Source organism: Crocodylus siamensis, chromosome 15, assembly GCF_052110815.1.
Source record: "Crocodylus siamensis isolate JL-2025a chromosome 15, ASM5211081v1, whole genome shotgun sequence".
NCBI classification, from domain to species: Eukaryota; Metazoa; Chordata; order Crocodylia; family Crocodylidae; genus Crocodylus; species Crocodylus siamensis.
The window spans coordinates 36,953,022-36,975,766 of NC_143409.1; the positions used below are offsets into that span (position 1 = coordinate 36,953,022).

Consider the following 22,745-nt stretch of genomic DNA (forward strand, 5'->3'; position numbering starts at 1 on the left):
TGATTCCCTGGTGAAATATACAGGGGCCAATTTCAATTTTAGGATTTACTAAATGACTAGAGATTGTCAAAGCCTATGTAATGTTTGGGGGAAAAACTGAGTAAGGCTGGTCTAGTTGTTTGTGATAAATATTTCATTTGCCAAAAAAGCAGATTAAGATAAAATAAAATTGTTTGCACATGTAATTGATTTAATCTGCCAAATAATTTGAGGTGAATGAAAAAAAAATGAATAAAACAGTGTCTAAATGAACTAGCTTTCTATTTCAGAAACAAAACATTTGGGAATTTTGGGACTAGAGTTGCAAAGGAATATAGTGGCCAAGAAGTCAAGGTATTTCACAGTAAACATTCTGCATGCCCACATCCTCTGTGTTATAGCTTATGAAAAATAAATCTAACTTTTTAATTTAGAAAGGCAAAAGGATACCTTCCCTCCTCTCCCCCTCCCTCCCTGAACAACTTTTCTTCAAAGAATGTTATTCATTAATGAAGGAGATGAAGGAGGTTAGTATTTTATGTGGGTAACAATAACCAGCCATGGAAATGTACCATACCAAACATGTTGATGCAGCTTCAGTGCTTGAGGCAGGGAGCAATTTAAGCAACGCAGGTGCTCATTCCTTTGAAACATGTCAATGTACAATGCCACCCACAGCTGTTAATTGCCACATCTTGTCAAACCATCAGTTTATGGCTTACTACCCATGGTAATAGTCTGTAACTAGAGTTGGTCAACATTTTTCAGTTATGCTTCCTCAGAAATCCAATTGAAGAATGGTCTTGTATAGTTTTATATAGTTTTTTTGGGGGAAGGGGGAAGAAGAACAACTCTAAATGCCTTGTTGCTCTCAGGTGTATCTACACAAGACACTTACTGCAGTCGCCTAATTAGCTCCTCAGTAAAGCATCACCATCTACATGAGTGGTACTATTAGGCCACAGTGAACTAATTTGCTCCACCATAGGATAGCATTAGCCAACACAAGTACTATTCTATGGCACAATTATTTACTCTGCCCCAGTGCACATGTAGATGGTGACTGGAGCTGGCTGGGGCCCGAGGGTGCTACAGTGTGGGGCTGCCTGCTAACTAGCATTGTATTGTAGCACCCCTGTACTCCAGCCAGCACCTCCACAGCATGTTGAGCTGGGCAGGAGCATCCCCAGGCTGGCAGGCTGACCTCCTCAGGCCTGCTGCCAGTTGAAGCTACACCACCTCAGCTCGAAGTGCTGTGATTCCAAGCGCACGTGTAAACGCTGTGCCCAGGAGCAATAAACTCTGGTGCAAACTACCAGAGTTTGTTGTGTCAGATTAATTTTGCATGTAGACTCTGTCTCTCCATGTTTGCACTTTTCACAGAAATGTTATTACTTTGATAAAAGGTTTTCTAAAACTTTTTCCCTTTGCCAGTAATATAGGTTTTTGGCAAACTAGCAAACCCATTAGCTTTTCAACTAAAAATAACATGAGAAAAAAGAAACAAAAACTTTGCTTTAAAGTTTTCAAAGAAATTGTGGAATTAATTTTTCATTTTTCAACCACCTCTATCACTGACTTGTGGAGTTTTACATTTACATTATACGGCAATAATTTTGATGTACATATCCCTTGGGCATTCAATGAAAGAAAAAAAAAACATCTTCCCTCAAAAAACTTAAAATATAAGGGACAAATCCTCACAGATACAGACATACCATTTCCATTGACTTTATTGGGAGCTAGAATTTGGCTGTGAGTCAGGCTACCCCCATAGCCAAATATGACGCTAGTCTATGGTAGCTGATGAGGTAAGCTTTACATTCGTATAAAGAACAGTGGAGGCCCGGAGTAAGCTTAGGGAGGGAATTCTGCTCTCGAAAGAACGTATTTAAAGGAAGAAGATTCTAAAGCATCTTGTTTCAGAAATTTTTGTTTTACTTGTGTTATAGCGGTATGTTTATTTGGCCAAGTGTCAATAAAAATAGGACTATAACAGAGATAACAGGCCATCAAATTTAGGCAGCTCTCTACCAATTTAATTTCATTGTGAAGCATTTACCTACTGGAAATATATTTCAAACTGTTTGGGGCTGTTGGGTTTTTTTAGCTTACTACTTTTAGCCCTTGCCATGAAAAGCTAAAAGTTGACAAAAGTAAGTTTTTAAATTGGAAATGTGTGTGTGTATGTAATATATTTTACACATGGAAAGTAAGGATTAACTCTTGAACCCTGCCTGAGCCTATAGAGTTGGAGGGAGTGTAAGGATTAGGAAAATGATTCTGCCAGTTACCGTAGGTCACACAAATGAAACAGTGCCAGAATTTCAGTCAAAAGTTTAATTGCTCTTAGAAGTGGGTTGAGTATCAACATGACCCATTTATGCTTTTCCAAAACTGCATTATCTCAGTGCAGGTTTGGAACAGTTTTGCTAATTGTGGGCCTGTGTCCAGTTTGAACTCATAACAATGTGGGAGAAGGATAGTAATTTTCTGGTAGTTAGCCAACAACTACTTAAGTTAACTGAGGTGTCAAAAAAGATTAGAAGAACCCTTTGCATTTCCAGTAGTTTGTGAAAATTATAGTTTAAGCAAAGAATTTGCTTAGTCTTAAAATGTTAGCTCAGGTATCTACTAATGTTGAGATGTTAGTAACAGTACTTGACATTTACATAATGAAGTGCTGTATCACACTACTGCAATGGATAGCAAGATGAAATGGAGGCACAAATAGGTTAAGCTGAAATTGCTGCTGATTTTTGATGCCTAATCTGAGACCACTTCAGGTGTTCAGTTCTTGAAAACCGGCCTGACATGCACAAATTTGGGCCATTGAATTGGTGCATTCTTGAAATTTTTCCTTTTATACTCTCTGTCCTCAGTAGTGCTGATGTCCTATGGTTCATTTTTGACTGGTCAAGACTATTGAGGTTTATATTCTTAAATCATCTAGGCTGTGTTTTTAACTGCAATTTATGGGTATGCTAGCTTTTCAGTCAAACTCCCAAACTGATTTGAAAATTTTACCTTTTATCTTAAGATTTAGTAATGTATGACAGGTTATCATCCTGCCTTTTTCACTCTTTTTTGTTTGCAGGAGAGAGCCTGACACACTGACAAGGCATCTGGTATGAATCTGATAGATAAGTTAGAGGCAGTGGAATCTCTGACAATTTCCCACTTGATGGGTAAATAGTAACAGTTTGAAGGTAGCCAGTTCAAGAGCTGAATAAAACCTTTCAAGGGTGGCTTAAAGTTGTCTTTCTCTGCTGAACCATTGTAAAAAAGAAGTGTTTTTTTTTTTAAAACCACACAAAACTATGATTTTTTTTTCAAATTTCAGGTTAGAGAATAAATATAAATTTTGTGCCAACATAAGATTTCTCTTTTAGCTAATTAATATATATATATTTTTACCAGCTATAAGGCAGAATAGCTTTATTTGAGCTTGTTCTACTTGTGCTCTTAACATCCAGAGCTGGCAAAAGTATAAGTATATATACTATACAGTTCCTATCAGAACTTTCTAAAAATATCAACCTTTTTGTTCTTTCTTGTAAAAAAATAAAATAATAAAAAAATAAAATAAAATATAATTCTTTTTATGAAAAATTTTGACTAGGTCTATTACCCATTAAAAAACAAGATGGAAATTTGGCAAACAAATTGTTGAATTAAAGATCAGCTTTTTCAAGCTCTGCAGGAACTTTGTTTTAATATTTTAAATAATGAAAATTATAATTTCAGTTATGGCAGTGACATGACTGTGCCTGGTTTTTTTCATATTATGTGAGACATCATCAAAGTTTTATATTTATTTGTTTTTCTGTGATACTCCTCATCATGGCTGACTTTGTGGCAACAGTTGTGGAACCTACAAACTGAAGAATCTCTGACTCCCAGATGCACTTGGGCAGAGCCAGTCTTGTTGAACGACAGTTTTTTACCACTGGTTTGGCTTGTGAAATCCCTAACAGAAGTTCCTTAAGGCACAACTCTGCTGTGGGAGGAAGTGACAGACTACCCAGCAGTGCCATAATGTGCTTCTTATTTATAACTTACTTTGGAAAAAGAGTGTCCCCTGGATAATGATAATGTGGAACTTTTGAATATGCACTTAGAAAAAAACACCGAGAGGTCCAAGATTAAGTAAGGTATGTAAAAAGTAGTGTTACTGGAGATTATAGCATAATATCTTGTCCTTTCTTTCAATAGATGTGTCCAGAAAGCACCAGAAATATCAGGGAAGTACAATGTGCATCATACAACAACAAACCATTTATGGGTCGACTTTATGAATGGGAGCCTTTCTCAGAAGGTAAGGGAAGACAGATATGCTTTGTGCATGTTATATGCACTGTGTTTTGGAAAGGAAAACAGCTTTAACTCAAGAAGTATTGATAGGCACCATCTCTCCTAAAGCCTGTATGGACCCTTCTCTCTTAATCCATTGAAGCCATATGTGACAGTAAAAAGCTTAATACCGGTATTTCCTGGGGTCTAGAGCAATGAAACCACATACGTCCTTGAATTTCAGTCTTAGCTAGTAAAACCAGAAGCCATTCCAAAAAGGGATGTTTTCACTTCTGACTTTTGCGGGGTGTATCCTCAGCTGGGGTGTATCTTATGTAACACCATGTGAATGGAGCTGAGCTATTTTATGGCAGCTCAGCATCTGACCCTGGGTAATCAGGATTCTCAATAACCACAATTTATTTTTTCTGTTGACTTGTTCAACAGCTGGAATGGTGAAAAAAGGAGGATAGCTGAGTTAGGAATTTGCCTAGCTGGGAGTTGAACTGAATGCCCTGAAATACAAAAGAAGCAGCCATACTAGTGGCCTGCCACCCTTCGTGTCCCCAGTAGGAGGATGTCAGAGGGGTGCAGAGGAGTAAAACTCTCTCCTAAGGAGATGTATTTTCAGAACTTTGAGGTCCGATTTATTTATTCATCTTTGTCAGCAGTGCTTGGGCCCACCTCAGGCGTAATCTGTGATTATCACTGTATAAATATTTATGGGGTGTATAGCAATTTTATTCTTTAAATATTTCTCTCTCACCTGAGAAGAGGCTAGTTTGCTTTATGTCTTATTTCCTTATTAACATTTTTACAAAAGCTTGTTTCCCAGAAAACATCACCAGAATAAAGAGCACTTAAGCATAGAGAAGTGTGAACATCTGGGGATCAAGACCCAAAATCTGCTGTTGTTGTGTTATGATGTGTAAAATGACAGGAAAAGGGTAAAGGGCTCTGTAAGCCTTTTGATGACCCTTTATAAGACCAGGTATAGAAATCATAAAAGGAATGGGATTGCAGTATGCAGCACTGTTGAGTTTGTGGACAATGTTGTAGTCCATGGTGTTGCTGTAATATAATCAGCTATCTCAGTTTACACTGGAAGCCCTTCTAGCCCTTGGAGCAGTTTGGGCATATGAGGACACAAATATGACTTGAAGCTATCGTAAGCCTTTGTTCTGTGCTGCACCTCCTGAGAGCACAGCAGATAATCCTTCTTTTAAGATTTCTTAGGACCTTCAGGTTGTGCTTAATTTTATAGGACCCCATATTGTGAGTTACTGGGTTGTGGTAGCACAACTGTACTATGCAAAAAAGAGTTTGCAAACTCTCGCTCTCATTTTCAAAAGATACAAGCAAGCACACAAAATAAGACCTCTGCACAAGCTTCTTTCTTACAAGTCGTATTTGTGACAAATATGTTGCCATGTTGTTTAATGCTTTCTTAGAAGGCTCTTAAGTGCCATGGTGGTAAGTGGGAATTAAAACCTATGTAGAACAGAATAGAATGGGAGGAAGAGGTTTTGTGTTCCTTTGGATATAGTTTTTACTAAATGTCCACTTACCAAACAGCTTACACAATACAGTGTGTAATAGTAGAGGTAACACATGATACTACCACCAGATTAATTTGAATTAGTTCTTTAAGTAGCTTTATTTTCTTCTATTTTCTGTGGATCTATCTTTTCACAGTATGGTTGGAATCTGTTTTTTTCACATTAATGAGTGATGTCTGTAGGAATTTCCCTTTCTGCAGTAGACTTTTAAATCACAGAGGCAGGTTCCAGTGAACAATAATAGCCATGACAGCAACAAGTTACTTTTACTTTCACATTTTGTCCTTTTAAGAACTAAAGGTGGCATAGTGGTAAGTATAGCCATTTGTGCATGTTTCCCATTTAAACATTTTCATTGCCTTTACTAAAAATGATTTGGGATGGCTCTATTTCTTGTCTCCCTGGACATTCTATCTCCCAGGGAAAAGGGAACCTTTTGGGACCAAGGAGCAATGAACAAGTTAGTTTACAGTGGAGCGTGCTAAGGAAGGTCTGCTTGGAAAGAGGGGTAAGAAGAGAGGTGACAGTTTAAGAGCACCAGAGAAATGTCTAGGGGATGTTGCAATGCCAGCTCTTCTTCTGCTTGCACCTGTCCAGGCAGGACTGCTCATTGTCAAGGCTTCCACCCAGATCTTGGTTTGGCATTGTGAAGACTGTGACTTGCAGGTTCGTTCTGGTGACACCTGTGGGGGTGTGTCTGTAATGAGCAGCACCTCCTGGTGGTATCCCTCAGGAAGTAGGCAAAAGAGACATAGGAGAAGGTGGCAATGTTCCGAAGCATCCTCCACCATGAGGACTTCTTCAATTTGATGCTGGAGGAGATCTCTAGGACTGCAGAGGAAGGACTACCAGAAGTACAGCTAGAGAAGAAAGAGGACATGGACCCCCAGGAATGTGGAAACTGGAAGCTTGTGACTTCCAGCAGCACATAGAAGTCGTTGGCTGTGTCCAGATGAGCAGAGGCATCTGCTCTGGCACAAAGTAGTGGCACAAATCTGTGTTGCTACTATTTGTACCGCTGCAAATATATGCCCCTGCTCATCTGGACACAGCCAATGACTTCTACGTGCTGCCAGAAGTCACAAGCTGGCCAGCAACCAGAGCATCTCACTGGAGGAACAAATTGTCATTTGTTCCTACACATACTATTGTATTGTGCTGTATGCCACATTTTGTCATGCTGCTTTTTTTTTTCCTACTGGGGAAAACAATCCCAGTAGCAAATTTTGCCCCCACGCTGCAAATTTGCAGTGCAGGGCACATTTTAATGTTCCACGAGTACAGTTTGTGGCACCAAAAAGAAGTTTATGGTGCCACAAGCCACACACCCCTACTTGTCTGGACACAGCTTTCATCTCCATTTGCAGCGGTTTGCCTGGAGAATAGATATGGAACCCGAGCAATAGTGGGGAAGAATGTTCCATTGGTGGAGGAGGCCAAGCCAGGCATCCCCAAGGTTTGGAGGATTGAGACTACTTCCACCTAGAGGGAGTGATGGGTGGTGGTGGTTGGAGAATCCTTTCTGTGGGGACAGAGACATCCATCTTCCAGCCTGACCTGTTGTCTTAAGGGATCTGCTGCTTGTCTGGAGACTAGATCTGAGATGTCATGGAGGGATTACTGATGCTTATATAAACCTCTGACCATGCTCCTTATCCATGTCGGCACGAAGAATGCTGCCAGGGGCTACCCTGAGTAGATCAAAAGTGACTACAGGGCTCTGGGTGCAAGGATGAAGGGGACAGGAGCTCAGTCTCCTTGATCCTTCCAGTTAAGGAAAAGAGGTTGGGCAGGAGAGGATGTGTTGTGCAGATCAATGCATGGCTGCACAGATGGTGTTGCCAACAGCACTAGCTTCTTCAACCACAGGATGTTGTTCCAAGATGAAGGATTGTTAGGAAGAGACGGGAGCCACCTGACAGTGAGGCTAGAGCATCTTTGCAGACAGGCTGGCTAACCTAGTGAGGAGAGCTTTAAACTAGGTTTTGCTGGGAGATGGAGAGCAAAGCACTAAGGTCAGTGGGAAAGTGAGTGACTTGGAGAAAGCAGAAGCAGGAGGGGGCAACAGTGGAGGCCTTTTCATTCTTCTTGACAAAGTAGGGTTATTTACCTCAGGTGTCTGTACACCAGCTCACTCGGGGAACTGATGGGCAGCACTCCCTGGATCCCCAGTCTGAGGAGGAAAGGAGTCCAGGAGAGCTGGTTGTATTTTAAAAAAACCTTACTGAGATCAGGAATGAACCATCCCAAGGTGCAGGAAGACTAGCAAATATGGCAGAAGACCAACTTGGCTTAGCAGGGAACTCTTCAGTAAGCTAAAACACAAAAAGAAGGTTTACAAGAAGTGGAAACTTGGACAAATGACTAGGGAGGACTATAAGAGCATTGCTTGGGCATGAAGAGATGAAATCAGGAAGGCCAAAATGCCATTGGAGTTGCAGCCAGCCAGGGACATGAAGGGTAACAAGAAGAGTTTCTATAAGAATGTCAGCAACCAGAGGAAGGTCAGGGAGAATGTGTGTCCCTTACTGAATGGGGGAGGCAATCTAGTGACAGATGGTGAAAGGCGAAAGTACTCAATGCCTTTTTCACCTCAGTCTTCACAGGCAAGATCAGCTCCCAGACTATTGCAGCTGGCAGCACAATTGGGGGAGGAGGTAAGCAAGCCAACAGTGGCAAAAAAAACCACAGTGTAGGGACCGTTTAGTAAAACTGGACATGTACAAGTCCATGGAGCCAGATGTGATGCAGCTGAAGGTCCTGAGGGAGTTGGCCAATGAGACTGCAGAACTGGTATCTTTGAAAATTTGTGGCAGTTGGCAGAGGTCCCAGGTGATTGGAAAAGGGCAAATAGAGACACTGTACCCTGATGTGAGCGGCAGGGTAATGGTGAATGGGTTTCAGACCAAGCTCATTGCAGTGGAGTTGTGTCCAGCAGGGTTGCCTACTGGGGAACACTGCCCACTGGATCTTGTTCATCTGTGCGATGGACCTGCTAGCCCAAAGGTTGAGTCAGAACCCCAGAATACATAGAGTGTAGGTCCCCAGAGAAAAATGGGAGGAAGCAAGGGTTTTAGCCTGCATGGATGACCTCAATAAGACAAGGTCATAGACAAGTGTTCAATTCAAAATGTACTGTGACACATACAGGTACATGGAGCAGTGGCAGGGGCAAAGCTCAATGTGAGCATAAGCATATGCCTGGGTGTGCTTGGGGACCTGTCATCCCTGAAAGGCTTCATCTCCTGCAAGGGGGTGAAGATTGTTGGGATGGAGCTTGACCCAGAGCTGACTGGACAGAGAGCATGGGAAAAGATTGAGGCCAAAGTCAAACAAAAACTGGGACTGTGGCACATGCACTGCCTGTCAGTAGGGGGGCACATGACATGCACAAGGGTGGTGTTGCTACCGGTACTTCTGTACACTGCACTAGTCTTCCCCCACTCAGAGCAGAGTGTCCACACAATCCAGAGGGCTGTATGCATCTTTTGGGGCTCCTGATAGGAGAAAGTGGTGAGGAAAACCTTGTACAAGCAAAACAGACAGGGGGCTGAGGAATGCCAGACATCCTGCTATTTCTTTGGGCCAAATACACAAGCCAGATCTGTAAATTGGCAACCAGGGCAGGGTCTTAAACAGCCTGCCTCATGAAGTATTTTCCAGGTCACATATTACGACATTGAGGGATACATATATACCACCACACGTGGTTCTACAAAACCAATCCACTTAGCTATTATTCTGTACATCAGTGGCACAAGGCAAGGGGAAGAACAAGGATTTTTTCCTAAGATGAAAAGTCCTAGCCTATATAGTCTCTCTTTATTTGAAATCCTGTCCATGTGCTTGATCACGATTGTTGCCCTTCTCTGTACCTTTTCTAGTTTGACTTAATGGAGGTGGGGGAGACCAGAAGTACACACTTTATTCAAGGTGTGGGTGTATCATTGAGCTATACAGTGGTATAATGATGTTTTCTGTTTTGTTTTAGTCTCCTTAGTAATTTCTAACATTTTACCTGTGTTTCTGGTGGTGCTTTCAGAGAACTATCTGCAATAATTCCAATATCTTTCTTGAATTGTAACAGCTAAGGTAGAGCCTGTCATTGTGTATGTGCATCTTGGGTTATTCTTTTCCACATGCATCACATTGCACTATTAGCATTGAACTTTATCTCCCATTTTGTTGGCCATTCATTCAATTTTACTATTTCCTGTAGCAGTCTTTCACAATCACCTTTGTTTTTCCCACTGTAAATAATTTGGTGTCATTCACAAAGTTGGCTTCACTATTCACCTCCCTTTAGTGACCATTTATGAATACATTAAACAGCACAGGCCTGAGCTGAGACCCTTGGGGGACCCCATTGCTTTCCTCCCTCCATAGTGAGAACTGCCTGTGCTTATAGCTAAATTTGAGTGACACAAGCTCATCTTAAGCAACTGCGAATGATTGGTGAAATGATGTGAACGCCTATAGCAGCTGGGGCCTTAGTCATGGCTTTTACTCTCGGTTAACTGGCAAATCTCTATATTAGGTTAATTTAAGTTCAGTCCAGTGTTGTATAGTTGCACTAATGGAAGGTCCAGAAAGCTTTATCTCTTTCACTCACCATACTGTGCAGGCATAGTAATCTTCCGTTCTGGGACCCTGGCTTTGACCAGCATGACCTCTCATGCAGCATGGCCCCAAAGAGTCATGATGGACAAGTTTGGGGGGGGGGGCAGACCCACCCCCTTTCAGGATACACTCAGCAGTATATGGTAAGTTGTGGGTGTGTTGCTGCTTCCAGGAGAGCTACTTTTGCCCACCTCCAACTCCTTGCTCCATATACAGCAGGTCTGACTCGTCCTACTCTCAGCCAAAAGGGATAGCTCAAGAGACTAAAAACAGTCACCACCATTTCTCTTTTCTTTCTTTGTATTGCATAGTTTACCCCTACTGTTTTTGTTGGAGCTATGAGGGAAGCTGCATTACAATTTACAGCCCAGTTGTGATAGTCAAGTTAAGTATAATTATTATTATTTTTGAAAAATACAGTTTTTTTTTATTTTTCCCTTGCTCAGTTTGGTGCAGCTGCAATTCTAAAACTTATTTTATCCACTACTGCTCCAACACAAACTTTTGTCTTTATTAAAAAAGTCATATTAGAAGGACTATAAACCGTATGAATTTAGACTCTTTAATGAAAAATACTAGTTTATGTTGGAAAGGTAATGACTCAGAATGAAATTAAACCCAGGATTTGGGAGGAAAGTCCAGTTGTGACAGAGGAAAAATATCTGAATGAAAGAGTAAGAATATTAAAAGGTGCAAGCAAGCCTAAAACTACAGAAACAGCAAATATTTTAATTATTGTGATGCTCTAATTGTAATGAGATCTTTCTGCTGCAGTTTTGCTTTTGGAATAAAAGTTCCTTCATCTGAAATGTCCTTAAATGTCCTTAAACATTTGATGATTATATAAAAAAGATATAAATGAAGTATTTTGAAGAAGCTAATTCCTTAAAAATCTGGCCACAACGATATCTGTAAATGAAGATGTGTAATTTTATTTTGGATGGATGCAGTGGGGAACAGTTTAAAAATTCAGGTTTAAAGGCAGAATGCCATGCTTCCTAAATTAATCCAATAAATCTGTTTTGGATTCTATTTCTATAGCAGCACACATGGGTAGTTTCTCAAATTCCAAATACATTTTGAAACACAGTGTTTGAAAATTCATTGCCAAGTATAGACCTTGAATTCCCTTTGAGTTCCCTTAGCTAGAAAAAGTAGGAAGCACATGGGGTGTAGGGAGGTTGATGTCTCTCTGAAAGGGCAAATGTTCAGCAGGTGTCACAGAGAGGCATTTGACCCTGTTGGAAGCTATTTGAATGTTGTAATTGGGATGGGGGATAATATTGCTCTTTGCACCCTGTCACTTCTTCTTGATCATACTAAAATGAGTCCAAGGAGAAAGAGAAGGATTTCTGCCCCATTCCCTTCCCCTTTCCTCTTCTCCTTTCAGAAAGGCATAACCAAGTGAAGTCCTACAGAGGTTTTCCTGGACCCCATGCTGTTCCGTGTGTTATATTAATGCTTTGGATGCTGGCATAGAAGGCTTCTGGAGCAAGTTTTTAGAAAACAAGACATTGGGAAAATTGCAAACACATTAGAGAATGGGTGCATCATTCAGAAGGATCTTGACAAATTGGAAAGCTGGCCTGGAGCCAATAGGATGAAGTTCAGTGCTGACAAATGCAAGATGCTACACCTCGGGAATGCAAAATGTTGCACCTGAGGTTTTGGGATGCATAAATATAAGCATGAAGTGCAAGACACAGGAAGTGATCGTGCCACTCTACCTATTCACATTGGTAAGGCCTCACCTGAAGTACTGTATGCAGTTTTGGGCTTCACACTTTAAAAAAGACTGGGAGAAACTAGAGAGGGCTCAGAGGCAGAGCACAAAAATGATAAAGGGTGTGGAAAGCAAGTCATATGAAGAGAAATTGCAAGAAATGGACATGTCCAGCTTGTGGATAGGGCACTGGACACCTTTTATCTCTTGCTGCAGAGAGTGGGACATGGCCATGGACCAATGGCTTGAAATTATAGCTGAGTTGGTTAGATTGGATATCAGGAAAAACTCCTTCACTTTTAGAACAGTGAGGTAGTGGAATAGGCTGCTTAGGGAAGTTGTGAAATCTCCATCATTGGAGGTATTCAAGAAGAATTTAGACAGGCATTGGTCAGGGATGGTCTAAGCATAACTGTGCTTATGTTCTACTATGGGTATTTCACATGCTTCTGGGCTTTGTTGGTTGTTGCATGGGGACAGGGGGGAATTTTTTCCCTCTCCTGTTGCTATATTTTTCTCAGAAATATTGGGTGTTGGCTGCAGCCAAGGCTGAAGAATTTTACTGGGATGTCCCAGTCCTCCTGCTATGACTTTAACTTGGAGGTTCTTGACTAAAAAGTCTTGCCCCTCTGCCCAGAGTCAGACTGATCTCCATATTTGGGGTTAGGAAGGAATTTTACCCTGTGGTCAGCTTGGTGTAGACTCTGTGGGTTTTTGCCTTCCTTTGTCATGTGGGGGGTGTGGGGAGGAGGAGGGGCTCTCTTCCTGGGATCTCTTGAACATGTATTAACAACCTTGCAGGAGCACAGTGTTGGCCATCACTGTCCCTGTGCTTAACCTGTGGCAAGTTATGTTGCTGTGCCTTGTGTTTTATCTGGGTTGACTGTGCAGTTGTGCTAAGAGTAAATTCATATTAGATCATGGATTTGTATAGGATGGTTTGAGTGGGGATGATCCTACCTCAAAAAGGGATTGGACAGATTAGAGGACCTCTTGGGGTCCCTGTCAGCCCTACTTTTGTATGATTCTATTAATTGAACAGAGCTCATATTACATTATATTTAAAATGCATAGAAATGTCTTACTTTATTTGCAGTACACAAACAGTTCAGTAGTTATCACACCTGCCAAATTGGGGAATGGGGTGGTATGGGTACTAAGGCACACCCACGGTTGACAGCCAGGAGGTTACAAGTTCAAGGCCATAGAAGCATTCATGGTATGGCCCTGTCAGATTCCAACAAATCTTCAAATTCTGCTAAATACCTTGTTACAAGAACATAAAAAAGGAAGGAAAGGACATCTGCCAAGCAACATAGGTTAGAAGATGTGATCCTCCCTGGATCACTTTCCTTTAGGCTAGTTCTGTTTGACCTGTAATGCCCTCAAACCCATTTGTTGTCAGAAAAAATGTCCAGTTTTTCCTTATCAAAACCTAATAAGAGAGGTAGCAAAGCATTCCCACAAGGAGAAGCTCCTGAATACAAGGCTTTTTGTGACAAAAGTGTTTCTTTGTGAAATACACGAAAACTTTTATGAAAAACTGTTGTGCTCTTTTGATGTTTTTTCATTTTTTTTGATAAAAAAAATAAGAAAGTTTTTGTGGAAAATCTTTAAATAAAGAGTGTTATTTATTCTTTTTGTGAAAAATCACTAGCACTTTTCCAGAAAAAATGCACTTGTCTGCAATTCCAGATTAATTAATTAATTAATTCCAGATGATAGTCTGTCACTGCAGCAAGCAGAACTTTTGCTCTCTCCACTGCATGCGTTATTACTTGGTATGTCTACACTGCAGAATGAAAAGTGATTGTTGCATTGGTATGCTAGCATGGGCCAGCTTTAATCTAATTAGCATGTGTAACAATGGGAGTGAAGATGTAGCCAAAAGATCATCATATGGTGGTAGCTGTACAAAATGATTTAGTTCTACTTAGTTAGAGTCAAGATTTCTTTGGCATATCATGCAGTGTTAAGCCAGACAAGTCACTAGGAACAGAGCTATACTTACATTGTGAAAGGAGCTTGAATTGTTTGCAGCTGGCAGATGGTCCTTGGAACTTTAAATACTTTACGTACTATACAGAGTACCTTGTACTCTCTAAAGTGAACTGCTAGAACTTACCTAGCCCCCCTGTTGAGAGTTGAGCCTCCTTACACTCCTTAACTAGTTAATTGCATCTTGAAGTATAACCTGGCCAGGCATTTAAGCAATTAATCATGCGACAAAAAGTGAAACCAGCTACAAAATGATTACATGGGGCAGGGAAGGAGGAAAGGAGGGTGGGGGGAAGAGCACTATGGGATATGGGGGGATGAGAGATCATTATGTAACTGTTCAGGTGTTACATGTGGTACAAAATGTAGCACTGCAGAAAGTTCCTGTTTCATTTGGGAATATTTTTATAGCGCTGGTACCGTTTTTGTTGTGCTACAGATAAGGTACCCATCCAAATACCTGCTTTTTGAAGTGTTACAAGGGTACATATAATGCTACAAATGTCCATGACCTTTGTTTGCTTGTTTTAAACTATCTTAACTTCTAGCTGTAGAAGTTTTCTGTTCAATTGTATAGTATTAGGGATTTTAACAAAATAAAATCTATTACCTCTGAGATGTTTAGCAAATATTGCAACTTTAGCACTTCATAAGTGCTTCTTGTTCAGCATTATTTAACAAAATTTCATTTTTTGCTATTTATGTAGTAACATTTATGTTGCTGGATTTGTAATGAGAACTTACTGTTTCTGAAACAGAGACAGTTCAATTAAGGTAATTGATCTAAGTGATCATTGAATTTAGTTATGGCCTAATTAAAGAAATTAATGATGAATTGCTATGGAAACTAAAGTATACAACTAACAATGACCGTGAATGAGTTCTTGATTAACATGAGAGATAGGGATTTTTTGGGGTGATATATTTTACTAGACTGACTTGATTAATTCAATTACAACAACTCTAAAAGGGAATGGAGGATAAACTGAACTTTTAAAAGTCTCTTGTTAGTTCACAGTGGTGTGAATCACATTAACATAACTTTAATATAACTTATATATTAACATTCTTTACATTAAGCAATAGCGAAGCAAAAAAACAGGTAAGACATAAGGGCCAGGGTAATGCTGGGATTAGGGGGTCAGTACACACATCTACAGGAGGCCTCAAATGCCTCTACACAAACGCTCGTAGTATGGGTAACAAGCAGGAGGAACTCACCCTCCTGCTGGCTGATACCAGCCCGGACATAGTGGGGTTTACGGAAACGTGGTGGGACGCAACGCATGATTGGGCGGTGAATGTCAAGGGCTATAGGCTGTACAGGAGGGACAGGATAGGAAAGAGAGGTGGGGGCATGGCACTCTGTATTAAGGAGGAATACACATCCTCGTCAATTAGCAAGGAGTCGGGGAGGGGCACTCTGAAGTGTTTTGGGTTAGAGTACAAGGCAGTCGAGGGGAAAGAGACTTAACGGTGGGAGTCTACTACAGACCTCCCAACCAGGGAGAAGAGTTTGACCAGGAATTCTTGGGTCAGCTCACAGAGGTAGTGAAGGCTAAGGATGTGGTAGTCATGGGGGACCTGAACTTCCCAGACATCTGCTGGAAAGAACAGTCGGCCAGGTCTGACCGCTCACATAGGTTCTTGGCCAGAGTGCAGGACCTCCATCTAGCCCAGCAGGTGCACAGCCCCACCAGGGGAGACGCCTTGTTGGACTTAGTGCTGGCCATGGGTGATGACCTGGTGAGGGGGCTGCGGGTGCTCGATCACCTAGGCGACCGCGATCATCACCTGCTGGAATTCACCATCCAGCGCAAGGTGGCAAAGGCATGCAGTAAGGCAGCAGCCCTAGATTTTAGGAGGGCAAACTTCAACAAGCTAAGGAGGATAGTTGGAGAAGTGCTGACGTCCCAGAGGGGAGGGGAGACAGGTGTCCAAGGAGAGTGGTTGCTCCTTAAGGAGACGATCCTCCAAGCCCAAAGGAAGGTAATCCCAATGTGGATCAAAGGCAGCAGGAGGGCACACAAGCCTCCATGGTTCACCAAAAGCATCCGGGAATGTCTTCTTGCTAAAAAGGAGTCTTACACCCAATGGAAAGAAGGGGTCATCACCAGGGAGGACTATTCTGTAGATGCTCAGGGATGCAGGGGGGTAGTTAGGAAGGCCAAGGCAGAGATGGAACTGGGACTAGCTTCCCAGATTAAGGACAATAAGAAGTCCTTTTTTAAATACATAGGGGGTAAAAAGAAGGTCCTGGGTAATGTGGGGCCCTTGCAGGACGTGTTGGGAAATTTGGTCATCATACCAGATGGCAAAGCTAACATGCGGGCCCGCACTGTTCAACATCTTCATCAGTGATTTGGACGAGGGGGTAAAAAGCACCCTGTTCAAATTTGCCAACCGCACCTTGTCATGCATCCACAGATGCATCTCAAGCAGGTCCAAAGAGGTGATCCTCCCCCTCTATGCGGCACTGGTCAGGCCGTAGCTGGAGTACTGCGTCCAGTTCTGGGTGCCGCACTTCAAGAGGGATGTGGACAGCATGGAGAGGGTCCAGAGGAGGGCCACTCGCATGATCAGGCAGATAGCACAAACACTGCCAAGCAACCAGAATGCCTTTACCATGTTTCTGGCAGATCTGTGTGGCTCTGCTGCAGCAGTTGTCTCATCAGAGCATGAAGGGCTCTGCAGGAAGGCACATGCAGCTGAGGGGCCTGCTAAGGTAGGTGTGGGAATGTCTACGTATGTCTTTGGCTGACTGGCAGAGAAGCCTTGCTCATCTTGGCAGAAATGGTATATCTACTGACAAAAGGAGGGTTTTGTGGTAATAGAAGAGCTTTAAGTATGAATGCACCTGTAGCAGGGCACTAAAGTGCCTGGTACTTGGAAAGCCGGAGTAGTGGCTCAGGTGCTGGTTGCTTGGGGCAACCAGGAGGAGCTAAGGGCCCACACCTGGTGAGTCAGCTGACTGGAAGGGGTAGGGCTGACTACTATAAGACAGACTGGAGGCTGGGAGTGCTCTCTCTCCCTGCTGGCAGCCAGGAAGATGGAGTACTGCCTGACCAAGGGAAAGGGATCAGCCCTGAATGTGGGAAAGAGAATAAGGCCTGAATGTACCAGCCGCTAGTTACATGAGTGAGAGAGGTGTTGTGGTTTGGAGAATGTTTAGCCAAGAGGATTAACTTTGTGTTATAGCCCAGGGGCTTTGTGTTTTTGTGTTCACTGTTTTGACTGGAGGACCAGGTGAGGCTATTAGGGCTTGGAGGAGGCCTCACAGGGGCTCCACGGTAGCGTGGGGACCCCGGTGCCAGAGAGGGCACAACATTCAGGGGTGCACTGACCCCAGCCTTGAGAAAGGGAGCAGAGGATTGGGGGCCAGGTAAGGCTGAGGCCGCCTGAGCCCCAGTTGCGAGAAGCCCCAGTGCGGGCAGTTGTGAGAAGCCCCAGCGCAGGGGTCAGAGATTGACAAGCGCCAGTGGGGCACAGGCTGCGAGACAAGCCAGAGATCGCCCATGGGACACGGAGAGGGAAATCGACCAAACAACGTCCGGTACATCTGCGAGGCTTAGGGCATGGTATAGGGGTGGTTGGAGCCACGCATAGCCCATAAGGCTGCGTTGTACCGAGTCACCCAAGATAGAACAAAGACTGAGATACATAAGAGCACTGTATCAGAGAGGACTCCCTTATACATTGTTAACATCAAAGAAGTAGCGGGAGAGATTGGAGTGTGCTTTAACACGAACTTGGCATGGTAAGGGGTGCTAGGGGAGATCATGGCAACCCCTAGGACTCCACATTGCTACAGCACCCAAAATCCTGCCAGCAAAATTTTGTAGTGTAAATGAGGCTCATGAAACCATTCACTGAGTTCACATAGGAAGGAAACTGTGGAGACACTTGGAGATTCACAGTTAAATAGAACAAGAGAGATGAGAGAGTGCTTGTTTCTTCATGACTCTGAGAAAATTCTGTTCTCCTGACACTTGCTGAGCATTGGTACGCAGAGGGGGAAAGTATCTGGGCCTGAGAGGAAGCCATTGCTGCTTTGCCACACAAAGAGGAAGGTAACTCTTGAGGGCCTGTTAACTAGATCTAGTTGTATATCTTTAGATCTGACCAGTTAGCAAAATGAATCTGTCCAAGACTAGTGAACATTCATGTATGGCAGTGTTGAGAGTCTGCTAAATGTGCTTGTCTTGTCACAGTCTAACTTTGCATCAACTCCCTCCGCCAGCTCTATTTTAGCTGTGTGTGTCAATGTCTTGTATAGTAGCTTCCATATAAGTAAAACCTTGTGTTTATCTTCTGGGATCGCTTGCTTGTCTGTGTTTATTCTGGGAAGTTTGTTGTGTAGTCATGGGTATTGTGTAACATTTTTCAAAACACCCAAGTCATATATCAAAGGGGTGGTGGTTCTGACCTACTTAAATTACTTTTGAAAATGTTATCCCTACACTGTTTTATTTGGTGCCTGAAGCAGAATCTGTTAAAACCAATGGCACACCCACCTTGACATTCAGTGGTAGAGAATCTGGGTATCCAGAGAAGGTTGATTATTATCTGAAGGATAGTTACTCACTAAAAGTAATTTGTACTTCCAAACTGGTTGAGTTTCCAGGCCCCATGGTTTTTCTTATTCTAAGTGAAGCAAGGATTCCCGGTATACATTAAGTTCTAGAATTCCCCATAGCTACCTCATTTTTTTTTATTGGGGGGCACAATACTTCCTTTGAGTAGTCGGTTTACTATCCTAGGAAACACTGCATTAGCATTTAAATATATATATTTAGATTTAAAGTGGAGGCGAACCAAAGTTAGAAACTTTCATGCAAATCTTCTTGAAGTATGGTAGTTGAGACAAAATGGAACCTAGATACCATCCATCCCTTGGTGAAAAATGGAAACATGCCCTCCTCAGTCCATCTCTACTCTACTATCAAAGAAAATTTTCTCTTTCATGTATTGTTTATAAAACTCTGCACTGCGCCTACACAACAAGATCATGTAACAAATTCATGGCACCTATAAACACTGTTTTTGTTTAACTTCTACAAAAAAAATTAAATATGCTTATATTGTTGCCTAATGTAGCAGAAATCCAGAGCATGATGTGCTTGCCGCACTGCCTCACCTATCTCTTGAAGTACCAATGTTTACTTAGGCACCTCTGAGAACAGTCCAGTGGTTTAAGCTGTGATTCTCAATGAGGGGACTGTGGCACTCTGGGGTACCGAAAGATCCTTTCAAGGTTGCTGCAGAAGATTAGCACTTTTAGGTGTGTAAACACCTACACATAGATTCATAGATTGTGTTAGGGGCTAGAAGGGATCTTGTAGATCATTGGGTCCAGTCCCTCTGCACCTGGCAGGAAAAGATAACTGGGGTCAAGTGACCCTGGTGAGGTGACTGTCCAGTCTCCTTTTGAAGATTTCCAGGGTAGGTGACTGCAGCACCACTGGAGGGAGTTTATTCCACAGTCTGGACACCCTGACTGTGAAAGAGTTTTTCCTGGAATTGAGCCTGAAGTGGCCTTCCAGGAGTTTGTATCTATTGCTCCTGGTCTTCCCCAGGGGTGCCCTGGTGAACAGCTGTTCACTGAGTTTTTCATGGACTCCCCTGATGTAGCAGTAAGCTGCTACCAAGTCCCTTCTCAGCCTTCTGTTCTGTAAGCTAAAGAGACCCAAGTCCCTTAGCCTTTCCTTGTATAGCTTGTCTTGCAAGTCCCTGATCATATGGGTGGGTCTTCTCTGGACCCTCTCAAGTTTTTCCACATCCTTGTTGAAGTGCGGTGCCCAGAACTGGACACGATACTCCAGCTACGGTCTCACCAGTGTGGAGTACAGTGGGAGTATCACTTCTTTAATTTTGCATGAAATGCAAAGGTTACTGCATGCCAGCGTGTTGTTTGCCCTGCTGGCCGCAGCATCGCACTGCCAACCGATGTTCGTGCGATGGCCAATCACTACTCCTAGTTCCCTTTCTGCTGTGGTGCAAGTCGAATTGTCACCACTGAGCCTGTAGGTATGTTGGGGATTGTTTGCTCCCAGATGGAGCACCTTACACTTCTGAGTGTTGAACTTCATCTGGTTCTGGTACACCCAGTTTTCCAGCCTGTCTAGGTCCACCTGTATCTGCAGCCTATCTTCTGGCATGACTGTGCTCCCTCATAACTTGGTGTCATCCACAAACTTGGCCAGCGAGCCTTTCACCCCCACATCCAAATCATTGATAAAGATGTTAAAAAGCACCAGTCCAAGCACGGACCCCTGAAAAACACCACTAGCCACTTTGTACCAGGATGAAACAGATCCATTCATGAGAACTCTCTGGGTCCTACCATGCAGCCAGTTTTCCATCCACTGAACTGTTGAGCAGTTAAACCCACAATCATGAACAGTGCATGCCCCTGGCACTGTCAGCAGCGGGGGGAAGTGGGCATGGTGAGCACTGATCATGGGTCAGCGATCACCTGTAGGGACTGCTGGCAGCTTCAATGGTGCCTCTTTTGCAAGGGGTGCATGTGCACCTGCGTGCACCTGCTATGCATCACCCCCGCCCACAATCTTCCAATTTTTCCACAAGACTATCATGGGATACTAGATCAAAAAGCCTTTTGGAAATTTAGGTATATAATGTCAACCTTCTCTCCCATGTCCAGGTGGCAAGAAACCTGTTCGTAGAAGAGACGAAACTGGTAACACAAAACTTAGCCGCAACGAAGGCATGCTGGCTGCCATTCAGAATCTTGCCCTCAATGAGCATATTGCACATAGATTCTTTAATGAGTTTTTCCAGGATTTTTCCTGGGATGGAGGTTAGGCCGATAGTTGCCCAGGTCGTCCTTCCCCTTCTTGAAGATGGGCACAATGTTGGCTCATCTTTCCATCTTCAGGGATCTCCCCTGTGTGCCACAATTTCTGAAAGAGTTTTGCCAGGGGTTCCACAGTGACCTCAGCTGGCTTCATCAGCACTCTCAGGTAAAGTCCATCTGGTCCTGCTGATTTATAAATGTCTAGCTTTTCTAGTTGGTTTTGTACCATCTCAGCATCCACAGTGGGAAGGCTATCATTCCCCTGTGATACCTTGCTTGTCATTCCCCTTTAGGACTGTCCCTAGCTGCCACTGTGTGTATGCTTCTTTTCTTTTTCAAGAGGACTGCAATGTCCCTATTGAGCCGGGAGGGCTTGCCAGCCCTTCTGCTACCTTTCCTCTTCACGGGAATGGTTTTCCTTTGTGCTTCGAGGATTGTGTCCTTGAGGAACAACCACTCTTTGTGCACTCTATTTGCCTTCCATCCCTGGTCCTGCATCGCTTCCCCTACTAATGCCCTGAGCCTGTCGAAGTCAGCATTTTTTAAGTCCAGGACTTCAATCCTGCTAGTTGATTTGTCAACCTTGTGGCAGACAGTGAACGTGATGAACTCATTGTCATTGTTGCCCTCAATGTTCAAGTCACACACCAGATTATCTCCTTTCATCAAGTCTAGGAGAGCGGTACCTCTGGCTGGCCCTTGCACTTTCTGGGTTAGAAAGATCTCCTTGATTACAGCTAAGAAGCTACCTGACCAATCTGACCTAGCTGAGTGTTCCTCCCAGTCTATGTTTGGGTAACTGAAGTTGCCCATGACAACCAACTCTTTTGCATGCGTGGCCACTGTCAGTTTTTGAGAGAACTCTAGATCAATCTACTCCTGGTTTGGTGGCCTGTAGTAAACGCCCACAGTTAGGTCTCTCTGACCTCGCTCCCCCCGCATCCCATCCAAAGCTTGACCCAGAGAATTTCAAGCTGCTTATCTTTAGAAGTACTGTCAGCCTCCAGGGAGGTGTACTGCTCCCTCACATGGAGAGCTACCCCTCTGTCTTTTCTCCCTGCTCGTTCCCTTCTGTGCAGGGTGTAGCCCTCTACGGCTACACTCCAACCATGCGAGAAGTCTCACTACGTCTCTGTGGTCCCTATCAGGTCATATTGCCCACTAGAGAGCAGGAGGGCTAGGCTAGCTCCTCCTGCTCATTTCCCATGCTCCTGGCATTGGTGTACAGGCAGCTGAGGCCCCCAACTGACACCCTCAATTTCCTGAGATGCTGTGGGAGAACCGTTCCATTAGCATTTTCAAAAACAGTCATCTTAGTGTCCTCCATGTGGGAGCTTTCCTGTGTGCCAGCACCCAGACATGTTCCACTTGGAGTTTCCCCGTCCCCCAGCAAAGTTAATTTAAAACCTGTCTAGTAGATCAGCTATCCTGGCTGAGAACAGGGACTTATTTCTCCGCATGAGGTGGATGCCATCTCATCCCAGAAGTCCCCTTTCCCTGAAGTGCATGCTGTGGTCGAAGAAACCGAAGTCCTCACGGTAGCACCACTGTCAGAGGCATCTGTTTATTTCTTTCACACAGCCTTCCCTTTTGGGTTTGTGGCCTGCAACAGGGAACACACAAGAAAAAACTACTTGAGCCCCCAGGCCCTTGAGCCCAGCCCCCAGAGCCCTGTAGTCACTCATGACCCAGTCCAGATTACTCTTGGCCATGTTGTTTGATTGATGATTATGAAGATAAACCCAGAGACACCTAA

The 22,745-nt window shown here is 43.2% G+C and overlaps 1 protein-coding gene across 3 annotated transcripts in view; it reads left to right on the forward strand.

The window, feature by feature from the left end:
- THSD4 (thrombospondin type 1 domain containing 4) overlaps positions 1-22,745 on the forward strand; it is a 698,655-nt gene that overhangs the window by 152,840 nt on the left and 523,070 nt on the right. For all 3 annotated transcript variants that reach the window (XM_090028684.1, XM_090028685.1, XM_090028683.1), the window contains exon 6: positions 4,195-4,297. In XM_090028684.1, the coding sequence (XP_089884810.1) occupies positions 4,195-4,297 (103 nt within the window). The remainder of the gene's footprint in view (positions 1-4,194; positions 4,298-22,745) is intronic.